At 36.5% G+C, this 17,622-nt stretch overlaps 1 protein-coding gene across 1 annotated transcript in view; it reads left to right on the plus strand.

The window, feature by feature from the left end:
• LOC148946925 (man(5)GlcNAc(2)-PP-dolichol translocation protein RFT1-like) overlaps nt 1–17,622 on the plus strand; it is a 51,240-nt gene that overhangs the window by 12,198 nt on the left and 21,420 nt on the right. The window contains exon 2 of the mRNA XM_089096742.1: nt 15,691–15,893. Within this exon, the coding sequence (XP_088952868.1) occupies nt 15,691–15,893 (203 nt within the window). The remainder of the gene's footprint in view (nt 1–15,690; nt 15,894–17,622) is intronic.

Consider the following 17,622-nt stretch of genomic DNA (forward strand, 5'->3'; position numbering starts at 1 on the left):
GGGAAAAGATGAGTACTTCAACTTGTAAAATTGGTTTAGGAAGGACATTACGTAAAGAACTTGTTCTGAAAGGGCATAATAAAGCCTTTTGAAAAGTATTGCTTGATGTTGGGGTATGCAAAAAGTCGTAAAGTAAAGTTTTGGTGTAAAGGATAAGTACTTCAACTTGTAAAATTGGTTTAGGATGGAAATTGAAAAAAGAACTTGTTCTTAAATGCTTTTGAAAAGTATTTTTTGGAATTGAGGTATCCAAAAAGCTGTAATGTAAAGTTGTGGGTGAAACGGATGGGTACTTCAAGTTGGAAAATTGGTTTAGAAGGGACATTAAGAAAAGAACTTGCTCTGAAATGCCTTTTGAAAGGTATTTCTTGGTGTTGAGGTATCCATAAAGCTGTAAAGTAAAGTTGTGGGGTGAAAAGGATGAATGCTTCAACTTTTAAAATGGGTTTAGGAAGGACATTAAGAAAGGAACTTGCTCTGAAATGTCTTTTGAAAAGTATTAATTGGTGTTGAGGTATTCAAAAAGCTGTAAAGTAAAGTTTTGGGTGAAACGGATGGGTACTTCAAGTTGGAAAATGGTTTAGAAGAGACAATACTAAAGGAACTTGCTCAGAAATAAAGTTTTTATGGTTGTGATTAGGTTTGTTGTGTTTGAAATTTTTTGTGTGTGTGAGTTGGTTTTTGTATGTGTGTAAGTTTTTGTGTGTGTGTGTAAGTTTTTGTGTGTGTCCATTTTGAAGTTGGTAAATATTTATATTATTTGGAAAAATAGAAATGATCAATAACTAATTTCTTTTTCATTTAGAAAATTCAGAATAGAACTTGAACTTTTCTTCACTTTGTTGAGAAAATTAAACATTGAACTAGAAATTTTGATCTTTCGGGAAAATATTCACAAGTATGCTATAGCCTTTTCTATCTGCTAAGAAAAAATTTAAAATTTGTAAATTTGGTTGAAGAAGAATATTAATAAATGAATTTGTCCTGAAAAGATATAATTAAGCCTTTTGAAAAGTATTGCTTGATCTTGGGGTGTGCAAAAAGTCGTAAAGTAAAGTTGTGGTGAAGAAGATAACTACTTCAACTTGTAAAATGGTTTTAGAAGGACATTAAGAAAAAAACTTGTTCTGAAAAGATATAATAAAGCCTTTTGGAAAGTATTGCTTGATGTTTGGGTTATCAAAAAAGTTGTAAAGTACTGTTTTGGGTAAAATGATAAGCACTTCAAATTGTACATAGATTCAAGAAGAAAATTACATGACGAACTTGTTATGAAAAGATATAATAAAGCCGTTTGAAAAGTATTGCTTGATGTTGGGTTATTCGAAAATCCTTATAGCAAAGTTGTGGGGAAAAAGATGAGTACTTCAACTTGTAAAATTGGTGTGGGTAGGACATTGCATTAAGAAATTGTTCTGAAGTTTCATAATAAAGCCTTTTTAAAAGTATTGCTTGATGTTGAGGTATGCAAAAATTCGTAAAGTAAAGTTTTGATGAAAAAGACAAGTACTTCAACTTGTTAAAGTGGTTTAGGAGGGACATTAAGAAAACAACTTGTTCTGAAATGCCTTTTGAAAAGTATTGCTTGGAGTTGAGGTATCCAAAAAAGCTGTAAAGGAAAGTTGTTGGTGAAACTGATGGGTACTTTAAGTTCGAAATGGGTTAATGAGGGACATTGGGAAAATAACTTGCTCTGAAATGTCTTTTGAAAGGTATTCTTTGGTGTTGAGGTATCCAAAAAGCTGTAAAGTAAAGTTGTGGTGAAAAAGATAAGTGCTTCAACTTGTAAAATTGGTTTAGGAAGGTCATTAAGAAAGTAACTTGCTCTGAAATGTCTTTTGAAAAATATTGCTTAGTAACGAGGTATCCAAAAAGCTGTAAAGTAAAGTTGTGGGTGAAATGGATGGGTACTTCAAGTTGGAAAATGGGTTTAGAAGGGACATTAAGAAAGGAATTTTCTCTGAAATGCCTTTTGAAAAGTATTGCTTGGTGTTGAGGTATCCAAAAAGCTGTAAAGTAAAGTTGCGGGTGAAAAGAATGGATGCTTCAACTTGTAAAATGAGTTTAGAAGGGACATTAAGAAAGGAAATTGTTCTGAAATGCTGTTGTAAAGGTTATTCTTGGTGTTGAGGTATCCAAAAAGCTGTAAAGTAAAGTTATGGTGAAAAAGATAAGTATTTCAAGTTGGAAAATGGGTTTAGAAGGGACATTAAGAAAGGAACTTGCTCTGAAATGCCTTTTGAAAAGTATTTCTTGGTGTTGGGGTATCCAAAAAGCTGTAATGTAAAGTTGTGGGTGAAAAGGAAGGATGCTTCAACTTGTAAAATGAGTTTAGAAGAGACATTAAGAAAGGAACTTGCTCTGAAATGCCCTTTGAAAAGTATTGCTTGGTGTTAAGGTATCCAAAAAGCTGTAATGTAAAGTTGTGGGTGAAAAGGACGGATGCTTCAACTTGGAAAATGGGTTTAGAAGGGACATTAAGAAAGAAACTTGCTCTGAAATGCCTTTTGAAAAGTATTTCTTGGTGTTGAGGTATCCAAAAAGCTGTAATGTAAAGTTCTGGGTGAAAAGGATCGATGCTTCAACTTGTAAAATGGGTTTAGAAGTGACATTAAGAAAGGAACTTGCTCTGAAATGCCTTTTGAAAAGTATTTCTTGGTGTTTAGGTATCCAAAAAGCTGTAATGGAAAGTTGTGGGTGAAAAGGATGGGTACTTTAAGTTGGAAAATAGGTTTAGAAGGGACATTAAGAAAGGAACTTGCTCTGAAATGTCTTTTGAAAAGTATTTCTTGGTGTTGAGGTATCCAAAAAGCTGTAATGTAAAGTTGGGGGTGAAAAGGATGGATGCTTCAAGTTGGAAAATGGGTTTAGGATGGACATTAAGAAACGAACTTGCTCTGAAATGTCTTTTGAAAAGTATTTCCGGGTGTTGAGGTATCTAAAAAGCAGTAAAGTAAAGTTGTGGGTGAAAAAGATAAGTACTTCAAGTTGTAAAATGGGTTTGGGATGGACATTAAGAAAGGAACTTGCTCTGAAATGGTCTTTGAAAGTTTTTCCTGGTGTTGAGGTATCCAAAAAGCTGAAAAGTATAGTTGTGGGTGAAAAGGATGGATGCTTCAACTTGTAAAATGGTTTTAGGATGGACATTAAGAAATAAACTTGTTCTGAAATGTCTTTTGAAAAGTACTTATTGGGGTTGGGAATTAAGAAAGCTGTAAAGTAAAGTTGTGGATGAGAAAGATGGGAACTTAAACTTGTAAAATGGGTTTAGGATGGTCAATATGAAAATAACTTGTTATGAAATCAACTTTGTAAATTATTGCTTGGTGTTGGAGCATTCAAAAAGGTGTAAGGTAAAGTTGTGGGTGTAAAGGATGGGTACTTCAACTTGCAAAATTGGCTTAGGATGGACATTATGAAAAGAACTGGTTCTGAAATGCCCTTTGAAAAGTATTGCTTGGTGTTGGCGCATTCAAAAAGCTGTAAAGTAAAGTTTTGGGTGTAAAGGATGGGTACTTCAACTTGTAAAATGGGTTTAGGATGGACATTATGAAAAGAACTGGTTCTGAAATGTCCTTTGAAAAGTATTGCTTGGTGTTGGAGCATTCAAAAAAGCAGCATAGTAAAATTGTGGATGCTAAAGGATGGGTACTTCAATTTGTAAAATGGGTTTAGAATGGACATTAAGAAAAGAAGTTGCTCTGAAATGCCTTTTGAAAGGAATTTATTGGTGTTGAGGTATCCAAAAAACTGTAAAGTAAAGTTGTGGGTGAAAAAGATAAGTACTTCAAGTTGGAAAATAGGTTTAGAATGAACATAAAGAAAGGAACTTGTTCTGAAATGTCTTTGAAAAGTATTGCATGGTAGAAAAGGATGGGTACTTTAAGCTGGAAAATGGGTTTAGAATGAACATTAAGAAATGAAGTTGCTCTGAAATGTCTTTTGAAAACTATTGCTTGATGTTGGGGTATCCAAAAAGCTATAAAGTAAAGTTGTGGTGAAAGGATTGGTACTTCAACTTGTAAAAATGGGTTAAGGAATGACATTAAGAAAGGAACTTGTTCTGAAAAGATATAATAAAGTGCACAAAAAAGTATTAACAAAATGGGGAGGGGACTCTTTGGGGGCCCGGGGAGGGCCTTTGTGGGTCTGGGGGCCCTTGAGGGCCGGGTGGTCCTTTGGGAGTCCGGGAGACCTTTGGGGACCGGGGGAGGGCCTTTGGGGGTTCGGGGAGGGCCTTTGGGGGTCTGGGGGGCCCTTGAGGGCCGGGTGGTCCTTTGGGGCCCGGGGGGGACCTTTGGGGACCCGGGAGGGCCTTTGGGGGTCTGGGGGGCCCTTGAGGGCCGGGTGGTCCTTTGGGAGCCCGGTGGACCTTTGGGGACCGGGGGAGGGCCTTTGGGGTTGGGGTAGGGACCTCACGACACTGTTCAAATGGAACTTGTGTATTATAACGACCACAGAGTTTCACCCTCAAATTCTCTTCTAAAATCATCTCTTAAAATCATCTTTTAAAATGTCTCTAACTGTTTCGCCGAAATAATTCCCTAAAATGTCTAAAACGGTTTCGCCCAAATAGCCCCTAAACGTAATTTTAGCGAGTTCCTTTTGTTTTTGGCATCTCTGCGCTGTCATATTTCAAATTACTAAGAAACCCTTTTGCGCGCTAATCAATTCATCGCTAAGATCAAAACATTCACCCGGAAACAATTTTCCTGGTAGAACTCCAAAGACATTAATAGACATTCGCTCGAAAACAATTCTGTTTGGAAACAACAAATTAATTCCCCTTTCGTGAATCAATAATTATCTTTGGAAACAACAAATTATTTCCCATTTCGTATCAAATCAATCAAGCATGACATCATCTGTCACGTGTGATCTAAACTTTGCCCCGGAAACAATTCTGGTCGAACTCCAAAGATATTAATAAACTTCCGGAAACAATTCTCCTTGGAAAAAGAGGTCATTGACCTCATTAACCACGTCACCTAACCAGACATAAATTGCTGTTGACATCTATCAAAGTGAGAAAGTTCCTCTTTTTTCATTCTCACTGACAAAAACCATAAAACAGACATAAGTTACTGTTGACACGCGAGAAAAACAACAAATAAATTGACCAACACTCATAACCGTCCAGGAAACAACCATAAATGTGAGAAAATTCATGTTTTTCAAATTCTCACTGACAAAAACCATAAAACAGACATAAATTGATGATGACATCCATGAAAAACATCAAATAAATTGACCAACACACATAACCGTGCAAGAAACGTCCATAAAAGTGAGAAAATTCCTGCTTTTTTTTCAAGTTATAAAAATAATTTTTTTAAATTATAACTGACAAAACCATAAAACAGACATGAATTACTGTTGACATCCATGAAAAACATCAAATAAATTGACCAACACACATAACCGTCCAAGAAACATCCATAAAAGATATAAAATTCCTGCTTTTTGAAGTGAGAATAATCCTGTTTTTTCATTCTCAGTGAGAAAACCATAAACCACGTGGTTCGTACCGGAGTATAAGATAGCTTTCTACTAAGAAATACAAAATTCCACATTTTTTCAAATAGGAGCTTGAAACCTCTACAGTAGGGCTCTCTGTTACGCTGAATTTGATGGTGTGATTTTCATTAAGGCTCTATGACTTTTAGGGGGTGTTTCTCCCCTTTTTCAAAAATAAGGCAAATTTTCTCAGGCGTGTAACTTTTGATGGGTAGACCTAAGCTTGATGAAACTTATATATTTGAAATCAGCTTAAAAATTTGATTCTTTTGATCTATCTCTTGGTATTAAAATTCCGTTTTTTAGAGTTTCAATTACTATTAGTAACCGAATAGTAACCGTTTTTTAGAGTTTCGAGCCGGGTCGCTCCTTGCTTACAGCGCGTTATTACGACTGTTTGATACACACCGTTTCATATTTTAAAAGATCTAAGCCGAACTGGCCAGCCATGACAAAAACAAAGAGAAAGAATAATCCCAAGGTGAAGAAACAAACGAGACTACGGCCAGTATGATTTTCTGGCTCAACAGATTTTACGCATTTTTTCAGGGTGGGGGTGAATAAATTTTGTTTGGTAAATTTGAATAAGAGAATCCCAAAAGATCTTGAAAATTAAAGAGGGCCTATGTCCCGAGACCCCTCCTCTCCTTGCGCACATCACTGGTGGGCAGGGTTGCCACCAGCTCGAGAGAAAAAAATCCATGGGAAGCAAGCGCATTGTTAAAAGCACCGAAAAATTTGTTCCTCGTGACGCTTCGCGTCGCTCGCGGTTTTACTTTTCGACTTTTAGATCCTCTTTACGAAAAATATTCTTATCACCAAAACGAAGAATTTTTTTTCTCGTCAATGATTCAAGATTATGTGTCCTGTCAGACCCCAGGTGCGTGGAATTATTCAACGCATCTGGCTTCGTCATCGTTCAACAGTTTCACTCATTTAGTTAATTCATTGGATGCTTGTGCATTATATGGGCCTTTCTAAAAAGTCCAGTTTGGTTGATGCTAATGAAATAAAATAAAATAGGATGAATATATAATAGTTTACAAACACATTTGGGCTATATATTTGCACATTGGGGGGGGGGGGTGGAGAGTAAAGCATAGCATATATTAAATACGTAACCTGACCTAACTTAGGTACCTTTTTCCCCACCCTAAATCCCGAAAAACAACAGTTTAAATATCGTATATGCAATGAAAACCACGCCTTGCATTGCATTACTCTATAGCGGTCGCTTGAATGGGCGGGTTTTTCGTGACTGGTTTCCTTGTAAAGGCCCATATAGTGCCCAAGTACCATTCATGGTTAATATTTTACACAGCTTAAATAGGGAATTACACTATATCTTGAAATAATTCCCATAATTATTTTAAATATATTCCATTGCACACCTAACCCTTAAGTATGCAGTCCAAAACTGGCAAGTCTAACCGATCAATTGAAAACAAAAAGGTTTAATTGCTTTATTTGGAAACAAGATTATCTTTAGAACCCTGAGGTTGTTGTACTTTATAAATCACTTAAGAACCCTGAACTTCTCATATATGTTACGGCAGAGCAATATATCGTGAGCACACAAAATAATCTCTTAAGCTGTGTTTTTTCACCACTTTGTCAGTGTCTCTTCTCCAAAGGACCAAAATGATAACATTAAACCAGAATATATCTCCTATGCAGAAGATTCTGATTTACTTTAGCAGGGACAAATTTTCTGTTTTGGTGTTTAGGCATCAATCTTCAAATTAAATTACGCACTCATGGCATTAATTCACGCAGAGACTTTTTCAATCAAACAGTTCGTGGTAACGAACTGTAAGTAAGGAGCGACCCGGCTCAATGGTAACCGAAACTCTAAAAAACGAGATTTTGATACCAATAGATACATCAAAAGAATCAGATTTTAATTCTGATTTCAAATATATAAGTTTCATTAAGTTTAATCTAACCCATCAAAAGTTACGTGCCTGAGAAAATTTGGCTGATTTTCGAAAAAAGGGGGAAAGACCCCTAAAAGTTATAGGAACTTAATGAAAATCACACCATCATAATTAGCGTATCAGAGAACCCTATTGTAGAGGTTTCAAGCTCCTATCTACAAAAATGTGGACTTTTCCATTTTTCGCCAGAAGAAAGATCCCGGCGGCGGGGTTCGGTGGGTGGGTTTGTGTTTGTTTGTTTTTTTTTTCCCAGGGGTGATCGTATCGACCCAGTGGACCTAGAATATCTTGAGAGGGTTCATTGGAACGGAAATTAAAAGTTCTAGTGCCCTTTTAAGTGACAAAAAAAGTTGAGGGCAACTAGGCCCCCTCCCACGCTCATTTTTTTCCCAAAGTCACCCGATCAAAATTTTGAGATAGCCATTTTGTTCAGCATGGTCGAAAATAAGATAAAAATGTCTTTTAGGATGACTTGATCCCCCAAAGTCCCCAGGGTGAGGTCTTAATGTTATTAACTTTACTCAATGTTAACATTTCGTTTTTGTTATTTGTAAGTATACAGTCTTTTTGATAGGATTTTTTTTCTGGTTGGTGGGGGAAGGAGAGGGTCGGAGGCTATATGGAAGGATCTTTCCATGAAGGAAGTTTTCATGGGGGAAGGGACATTGCTATGAAGGGGGCGCCGGATTTCCCAGCATTATTAAAGAAAAAGATCAGGAATTAAATAAAAAAAACAAGTTTTTCAACTGATCAACTGATTGTGATTAAGTGGTCATTTTTAAAGAACTGGAAAAAATTCGAACATAGTTTAAAGAGCAGGGTATTGACTAGGGGGCGAACCCTCTAATATACGTGTTAAAAATTAATGAATATAGAAGTTCGTTACGTAAGTTAATTCTAAGTTACGTATATTTATTACTAATAAAAACGTTCGTAAATAAAATTAAACAAGTTTCGAGAAAGCCATTTAACCAAATATAATATGCAAATTTTGTTTTAATTATTCATGTACGGTGAGCCAAAATCAAAACCTGCATTAATTCAAAAACGTTCAAAAATTAAATAAAAAAACAAGTTTTTTTAACTGAAAGTAAGGAACGACGTTAAAACTTAAAACGAACAGAAATTATTCCGTATATGAAGGGGCTGTCCCCTCCTCAACGCCTCGCTCTTTACGCTAAAGTTTGACTTTCTCACAACTCTATTTTTTTAAACAATAAAAAAACTTTAGCGTAAAGAGCGAGGCGTTGAGGAGGGGACAGCCCCCTTCATATACGGAATAATTTCTGTTCGTTTTAAGTTTTAACGTCGTTCCTTACTTTCAGTTAAAAAAAACTTGTTTTTTTTATATAATTCTATGCAAAGGCAAGGTCATCTGTAACTCCATGAGAACCCATTTTGGTAATGAAACCCAGACAGTAATTTTGATTAATTTTGATAATTTTTGGTTATTTAAGCCACTTTTGAAGTTAAATTTATCTGGTATTAAAAATTCTGGCATAAAAAGTTTAAACGCGTGATTTCTTGAAACAAATCCATGTTTTCAGGTAAAAATCCATGTTTTCTTAGTAAAAATCCATGTAAATCCATTAAATTTCAAATATCTATGTAAAAAGTAAAATATCCATGACAGTGGCAACTCCGCTGGTGGGCAGCCTTCCCCTTGAAGCGTGGTGTCTTCTATGATGTAAATTTTTGCGCCTGTGGCTGCCTAAATGAATGATTTAAGTATTTTTCGCTGTATTTACGTAGTCGACCCCTAAATTAAAACTTGAATAGTATTTCGTAATATAGTTTCTCAATGTTGCGTAATATTACGAAGTGTCGCTACCAAATGCTTCTGAATCTGATTGTGGTATTCTTCTACACTTTCATTACAGGTTTTCTGTGATTTCTAATAAATTTATTACTTCTCCTTGATCAAACTAAAACTAGTGGCCGGAGTGGTCCTTGGATTCATAGCAAGGGTTGCCCGCTGTTCAAAATAAAACCATACTACAAAAAAAAAACATTATTTCCTTGTTTTAGATTTCTATCTCTGGCTTTTGGCTCTACCATATTGATTAGCGAAGTCAGAGAATTCAATAAGTATCTCCTTTTTTATTTATCCTTGTTTAAAACACTTTGCTGTTATTTTCCATGCAGTCCTCTAATGCCAAATCCCAAACTGCAACCCTTCTAATTAAGGGTGGAGGTGTACAGGGTGGCTTCTCATGGCCAAACCTGGCATCTAAAATATATTTCGTTAAATTTTTACACCTTCTATTTCCCACTGCGTTGAATTAGCGGCATAATTTCAATATTTTTACCATAATTAGTCTTTCGATATGGCTTTTTTACTTCTTATTATTAAAGCGATTGAGCATGTAAAAAACCTAGACCTTAATTATTAGGTTGCTAAGCGCATCGTATTCATTGGCATCTATGTCAGAAATAGCGACATACCGGTCATTTGATTTCTTTAAAGACCAAAACAAACAATAAGCGCAAAACTTCCAAGATTAGTATGTACGGTCTAGTGAAACACAGAGTCCCTAATTTCTTGTCCTAAAGGATATTTAACGGAAAGGCGACCCCTATGTAACTATTTTTTTACAACATGGTTGTTGTACATCTGGCGTCAAAACTTCTGAAGCTTCTAATGATTACAGAAGCCTTGTAAGTTCTAAAAATGGGTGTACAACACCCATGTCGTAAAAAAATTACACAGTCTAAACTAATCTGGAATAAGAAGATTTCCCTATAGACCCCCCCCCCTAAAAAAAAAGAAAGTAAAGATAATAACAGACACTCAGGGCTGTCTCCAAGGCTGTAAAAATTGCAGTCAAAACTAATCTGAAATAATAACATTTCCGTACAGCCCCCCCCCCCAGAAAAAAAGAAAGAGAAAATAACAGACACTCAGGTCCTTGCAAGAAAAGGCATTACCCAATCTGGTTCCCCCTCTAAAATTTCTGTCCAACTTGTAAAAAGTATAACAAATTACATACAAATAAAAATGTTGTTACATTGGGAAAGTTTTGGTACTTCCCCATTATATGGGCCTCTAGGGTTAACCGCTGTAGAGTATATACAATGATAAAACCCGTTTTTGACATGTTAACCGCAATAGACTAGGCAATGATAGCGTGGTTTGGCTTTCGTATACAATATTAAACTGTAGTTTTCTGGGGTTTAGGGGGGAAGGTACCCAGGTTAATTTAGGGTACGTATTTAATATATGCTATGCTATACCCCCCCCCCCTAATCGGCAAATGTATGGCCCAAATTTGTTTATAAACTATTATATATTCACCCTGTTTTATTTTATTTCATTAGCATTAACCGAAGTTGACTTTTTAGGGAGGCCCATATAATGTGAAAGTACCAAAGCTTTTTTTTAAATAATGATTATTAGGGAAATTATCTTTATCTAGTTCATTCTCCTATACACCGAGTTTGTTTTGGAATAGTTCCTAAAAATGCGGAAGAGAGTTATGTAATGCGTTACACTTCATGCTTAAGTAAATATAAAAGGCACTAGTCACCGTTTTTCTCAGTGCTGACGTACAAGTTTTATATTTTAAATCGAATCTATATGGAATTACGTAACAGACAGACATTGATTAATAAAGCTTAAACTGAATAAGGATTTAGCTTCTCATGGGTTGTAATCATATTACGCAAAATAATAACAGTCCAAATATTCAAAAGCCATTCGGTAATATAAAAAAGCGACAAGCTAAAATTACTGCTCATTAATATGTTCCTTAAATAATTGTACCCATGTAATTGCTAAGTGTCGGCAGTGCTGTTCCTTAGTGTCTGGGGCAAAACTAACTGTTGCTCCCCTCCCAAGCATTGATAATTTTCTGTATATTTTCGTTTCAATTTCAAAAAGTGTCAACTAGCAAATGAATAACGTGATTGATTTAAAATAAATCTCGGCTACGAGGTATACATTTTACCCCGCCTAAAATTTTTGAAAATTGACGCCATTGCCTGTCAAACGATGTCTGGGGAACTTAGTCTGGTCGACACCCCTCCCTCTTAAATTCTCAAGACTCCTAATATCTCTTGTTCAAAATGTCTAAATTCGTCAGTCAAGTGTCGTTAGGATATATGTCTTCCAGCTTCGAAACGTTCAATGTCACAAATTTATATATTTTTACCCAGTCACTTCGTATGGAAGGAGTGATCCTGCTAACTTGGGAGAAGGCTCATTACATTGGAGATTGAAAGCTTTAGTGCTCTTTTAAATTTGTTAGAGGGCATCACTCCTTCTTCCATGGCTTTTTTGCCCCTGTCACCTACTACGACGTCAGATTAAATTTTTGCAATGTCATTTAACTCCATTGGAAGCAAGGCCGTACCCAGGATTTGTTTTGGAGGTGGTTTTACTCTAATATTTTTTTTTCGGGGGGGGGATGGGGGCGGGGGTACACAAAAAAACTAAAAAAACGGATAAAAAATTGGTTTATATCCAATTTTGTTACGTTTTTATGAGTCAAACAAACATTTCGGGGGGGGGGGTTCAAACCCTCCCTCTGGGTACGGCCTTGATTGGAAGGTCCAACAAGTTTAGCTCCAGGGGGGACATAACCCACGCAGCCACAAGATCAAAGACCCTAAATTACGTGATTCAGAGAGCCCTTCTGTAGAGGTTTCAAGCTCCCATCTTCAAAATTGTGGTATTTTGCATTTCTTTGCCAAAAGAAAGATCACAGATGTGTGTTTTTTTGTTGTTGTTTTTTCTCGGGAGTGATCATATCGAACCAGTAGTCTTAGAATATCATGAAAGGACTCATTTGAACGGAAATTAAAAGTTCTAATGTCCATTCCTAAGTGATAAAAAGGATGGGAGGGTAGCTAGGCCCCTTCCCACGCCCCTTTTTTTCACCAAAGTCGTTCGGTCAAAATTTTGAGGTAGCCATATTGTTTAGTATAGTTGAAAGGTCCAAAAACTGCCTTTAGAGATAACATGACCCCCCACCCCAGGGGGAAAGTTGTTAAAGTTATTAAATTTGCCCATTGTTTACATATAGCATTTGTTATTCGGAAGTATGGATACACTTTTCGGGTGGGGAGTGTATGAATTTTCCGATGGGGGATTTTCCGCGGGGAGAGTTTTCCGTGGGAATGAGAGTTTCTAGGGGGTGAACTTTTCAGGGGAAATTTTGTACTGGGGGAATTTACCAGAATTCCCATACGATTTTTTTATTTGTTTTACTTTCTCTTTTTCGACTCAATTTTACATGTGGGAATGTTAATGTTAATTTTCTGGGTTAAATTTTCACCGTGATTGAATTGCATAGAGGATCTTGCTGTGGAGGGGAGGCGGATTTCCGGGCACTTTTTAAAAAAACGATCAGAAATTAATTATAAAAACAAATTTTTTTAAGTGAAAGTTAGGAGCAACATTAATGCTTAAAACGAACAGAAATTGTTACGTATATGAGGGGGTTTCCCCCGCTTCAATACCTCGCCCTTTACGCTAAAGTTTGACTTTCTTGTCCTAGTTCTTCAAGAATGACTCCTCAAAAACAGGAGTTGGTTACTTAGAACAATAAAAATATTTTTTAATGGTGCTAAAAAAAAACTTTAGCGTGAAGAGCGAGGCATTGAGGAGGGGGCTACCCGCCCCCCATATTCCTAATAACTTCTGTTCGTTTTAATGTTCCTTCTTACTTTCAGTTGAAAAAAAAAATTGTTTTTTAATCACAGTAATAACGAGCTTTCCCGACATGGTAGCTAGAAGAACCAAGTCATGACTCATTGTAAAAATGGACTGAGCAAGCTGCAGATTTTTGTTGCTTCAGCTTTGCTGAATTCGTTGTCTTGGGATTTTCTGCGTCAGTCCTGACCAGAAGGAGCTACCAGATTTGGAATATTTCTAATCAGAGAGACGAGACTTGAATGTGTTTTCGATGATCGTGGAACCCACCCTGAGTCCTGGCCCAGACCAAAAGGCGTTCTGGGACTTCGAATATTTTTGACGTTGGAAAAAAGTTCTCTGATCCATTTGAAACTCACAAGGCATCAACCCTGGGTGAGGGAAACCGCAGAGTGCAATTAGATTTTGTGAATAAGGGTTCAAGTTCATGAAATGTGCTATTGTTGGCTGATCGATTGAAAACTTTCAGAGCTTTTACCCTCGGCCAATGAAACTACCACACAATTGATTTGGCCAAAAAGAAGCAAATCCGTCCGCTAAAATTTTTTGTCCGATCAGCCTAAAACTTTGCCTACAGGGTATGTATATTAGATCAGAGAGACGTCAATCCACTATTTAAAGAGTGATATCTCATTACTTGCAAATCAAGTCATTTTATAGCATGACTTCACTTCTTTCATTTTTGTTCTTGTTGTTGTCTCGTTTAGGATTTCTTACGGCGAGAACATGGACTGAGCCAAGCTGTAACTCTGGGGAGGGGTGGATTGGTTAGGACCTTTGAGAGGGATGTGAAACTACCAAGATACCTGTTTTTGCCCCCATTGTCGTTGCTTTTCTGCTTGTTTTACAAATTGTCAATATTTTATACAACACATTAAGATTGAAAGCGTAGAAAATATCTCCGTGGTTATACACATGGCTTAGGGTTTATTGTAGTTTAAATCTACAAGCATAGAGAATGAAAGGCCATGTAAAGGAATGTTTTGGCACAAAAAGAAATGAGAGGGGCGAGGGGTTATCCACTTACCACAACCTGGTGTACATCTTGAAGTGTCAAGTGTGCCGAACGGTTCTGCCAAGCCCGACACAGTTCCACCACGCTCGCCACGGTCCCTGTAATGCTGGTCATGTACAATGAGTGACACATTTCTCACGTTCCTCTTGGTGAATGTGGTTTCTGGAAGTTGGTTCCTCCTCAGACGGGCGGAATTGTGTACAGGTAGTCTAGAAAATTGTCTGGGACAAAAAATATGGGGGGATGGTGATAACAAATTGAAGAAGCTGACCTTCTGGTGCAGTCGTCGGGTGTTATATCCAATGATGAAGTTTTTCTCGCTATGACTAAAATATTCTTATGTGTTATTAAACGCTTATTAACTGTGTTGTTTGTTTTCCATTGAAATCTTACTAGAGGTTTGAATTAGAAGAAAAAATATGGTACTTTTTAGAATCCGATAAACACGCGAGAAAGCGCATCGAAATTTCAAAGATGCTTTATGAAAAACAGGTTTTCGCTGCCTTGTGAGGTATTGCTCACTCCGTGACAGATTTAAACTTTAGTTTTTTTGTGGGTTGAAGGGGCAAAAAAGGTACTTAGGTTAGGTTACATATTTAATATATGCTATGCTTTACCTGTTTGTCTTTCTATTTACCGAGGATGATATCTTTGCGAAAATATCTTACTTCTTTTTTCCCCGTACAAGCCTATTACCCTACCCTCGTACAAGGGATTTTTGATCCTAATCTGAGCTGTTTTACGTTTGCTGTTTTGCTGAGAAATTTTCGCATGGGCTAAATTTTCCGAACTCAGCTGGTGATATTAATTTGGTTATACATACAACGTGTATTAAACGTTGTCTATATAACGTGTACAACGTGTATATGTGAGGAAACTGCATGTAAATGAACAGAATTTTTAGAACGCTAAAACAAACAAAATGCCAGGATTACTCTAGTATCTTTATTCATTTTTTTTTTTTTTTTTAGCATGCTGTTTTCCTTGGATTCCAAATCATTCCGTGTATAATACCTGCTTAGTTTCTAAGAAAGATTATAATTTCGGAAAAATAAATTAGAAAACAATTCTGAAACCATAATCTCGCGACAGCAAGAATCAAGTATGTTTTTTCTCGTTACAAAAAAATGCAATGACAAACTACAAATGAAAGAAAAAGCTTCATTACAAAGAGTAAAAAACTAGCATGTGATCCTTAAATCAAACCATAAAGGAGGCCCTAGACGGTCAATCATTTTTATCGAAAGTTTCCGTCAATCCATTGACGTGTGCTTCAATCAATCTTCAATCGACCCTTCAATCAGCCCTTCAATCTTGACCAAAGCTAATTTAACACCGCTTTTGATGAAAATGATTGAGTCATTCAAACTTTCTATCAATCACCGTCAACGCTTGACTCAAGCGTCAAACAGGTTCCTAGACGGTCAATTATGCTTGAGTCAATCGATTGACAGAAGCTTTTGATCAAAACATTTGACCGCCTAGGGCCTCCTTAAGGCTAATATTAAAAGAAATCTTGTGTGACATTTAATCATGTATTATTTCTCTTTTGGTTATTTTATTTGCAGGTTGCATTTCGGATAATCACCTTTGCTCTCAATGCCTTCATCATTCATTATGTTGATGTCGCTGTTCTTGGTCTCTTAAATGTTAGATTTTACCTCTTGTTTTCAACTATCTTGTTTGTCAGCCGCGAAGCTTTCAGACGAGTTTGTCAATCTTGCTCAGAAAGAGATGACTGGAGAAAAGTCATCAACCTGGTATGGCTGACGTAAGTATACTAAACTGTAATGCTATGCTTAGGGTAAAAGTCGTATCCCAATCGTTCAAGCCTTGTCTTCTAGAGATGGTGAGAAATTAACCTACCTTACTTCTTAGTAGAAATACTATTCGTGCGTCGGCCTATGCCCCCTCCTCTCCCCCGAAAATATCCATATTTTCTCCTATAATTTGTTGTTTCTTATATAATTCGTCCATTTTTAGCTCTTCAGAGTTATTCTTTCCTCAAATTTTACCCTCTCCCCAATATAAAATCTCACGTATATGCGTGTAGCTGCATAAACATTACTTGATTTGTACACTGATTCCCGGTATTTTAAAATGTATCTAGTATAACTTCCTCCGTTAAAAGCTATTGGCATAAGGAGTTTGAATAATAGGGCCGTTCTTTTACTCATCTTTGTGCTAAGATCTTACATCTTTTGACAAAGAACGCTTAAGATTGAAATCTTAGAACTTTTAAGTGATAAGATCTTACCATCTTACAGCGTTCTTTTGCAAATGTCTTTCATCATTCTGCTCTGATCAGCGGTCTAAGAACAATGATGAGTATATCATCAAAGTTCTCTCACTATTGTTCTATATTGCAGAAAGATGGCGTCTTTCACACTTTTTGCTAACATCAGTGAGCAGTAAGATAGTTAAAAGTGAACAAAGATGAGTTAAAAGAACGGAAATCTTTGCAGAAAGATGTGAGATCTTAGATGTAAGATCTTAGTGCAAAATAACGGCCCTAATTTTTAAAACAAGAGAAACACCTGGAAAGGGGCTGCAACCCTCATGAAAACTACTCCGCTAAATTCAACGTTTCCAATAACTTAAGAACGGGAGCTTGAGTCCCTAAAATGCAAAACTACGAAATTTCGTATATTCCCTGTTACGTAAGATAAGATAAGATTTATTGCTGAAAAACGGCTATCACAAGCCCAAAAGGGCCGAATTCGCATTTTAGCGTCAAAGAAAGCGAAAAAAGAACAACAAGAACAAACAATCAAACAACAACAACAAATTATAAAAGGGTCAATGTCAAATACGTAAAAATGTTAAAAACAAAAACAAATTAAACTCATAAAATTAGAAGGCCAATGTCAAGTCAGCAAAAATGCCAAAAAAGACAATAACTCGTAAAATTAACAAGGGGATAAAGTAAAATTAAAACAAAAACATAAGTTAGTTGGTGACTAAAAAACATGAATAAAAAACCTCCAAATTTTCAAAATGGGCATTAAAACTATAACTATGAGGTTAAAAGTATGTGAGGGGGGGGGAGGCTGCGTATATTCACTGATTGAAAATGTCAACTATATAAGGGATAAAAGTTCTTCTATATCTTTCAGTGCATACTTTTATTGGGGCAAGAAGGGAGATTTTTGTTGACACAGAACGTGGGAGACGGGGTCGAAGGGGTGAATATTGACCAGGGAAAAGGGGAGTTGTTCGAGGGTTATGAAGGGCATTGTTAGCAAAACGCAAGGTAATTTTTGCTCTCCTTTCCTTAAGGGTGACAAGATTAGCTTTCCTAAGAAGGGAAATATAAGGTACTTTACCCTCATTGAAGATAATTCTTAGGCACCTTTTTTGGACTGCCTTTATTCTGTCCGACAATTCAATGGCAATGCCAGGATGCCAGGACGAATGATGAAGCATGTTCAAGTCATGGATACAGGATTATTTCGTTATTTGTTCTTTTTCGTTCTTTCTTCTTTTTTTTAAAGGGTACA

This window comes from Artemia sp. Qi Xiang Cuo, chromosome 11, assembly GCF_049724085.1.
Source record: "Artemia sp. Qi Xiang Cuo chromosome 11, ASM4972408v1, whole genome shotgun sequence".
Classification (NCBI taxonomy): domain Eukaryota; kingdom Metazoa; phylum Arthropoda; class Branchiopoda; order Anostraca; family Artemiidae; genus Artemia; species Artemia sp. Qi Xiang Cuo.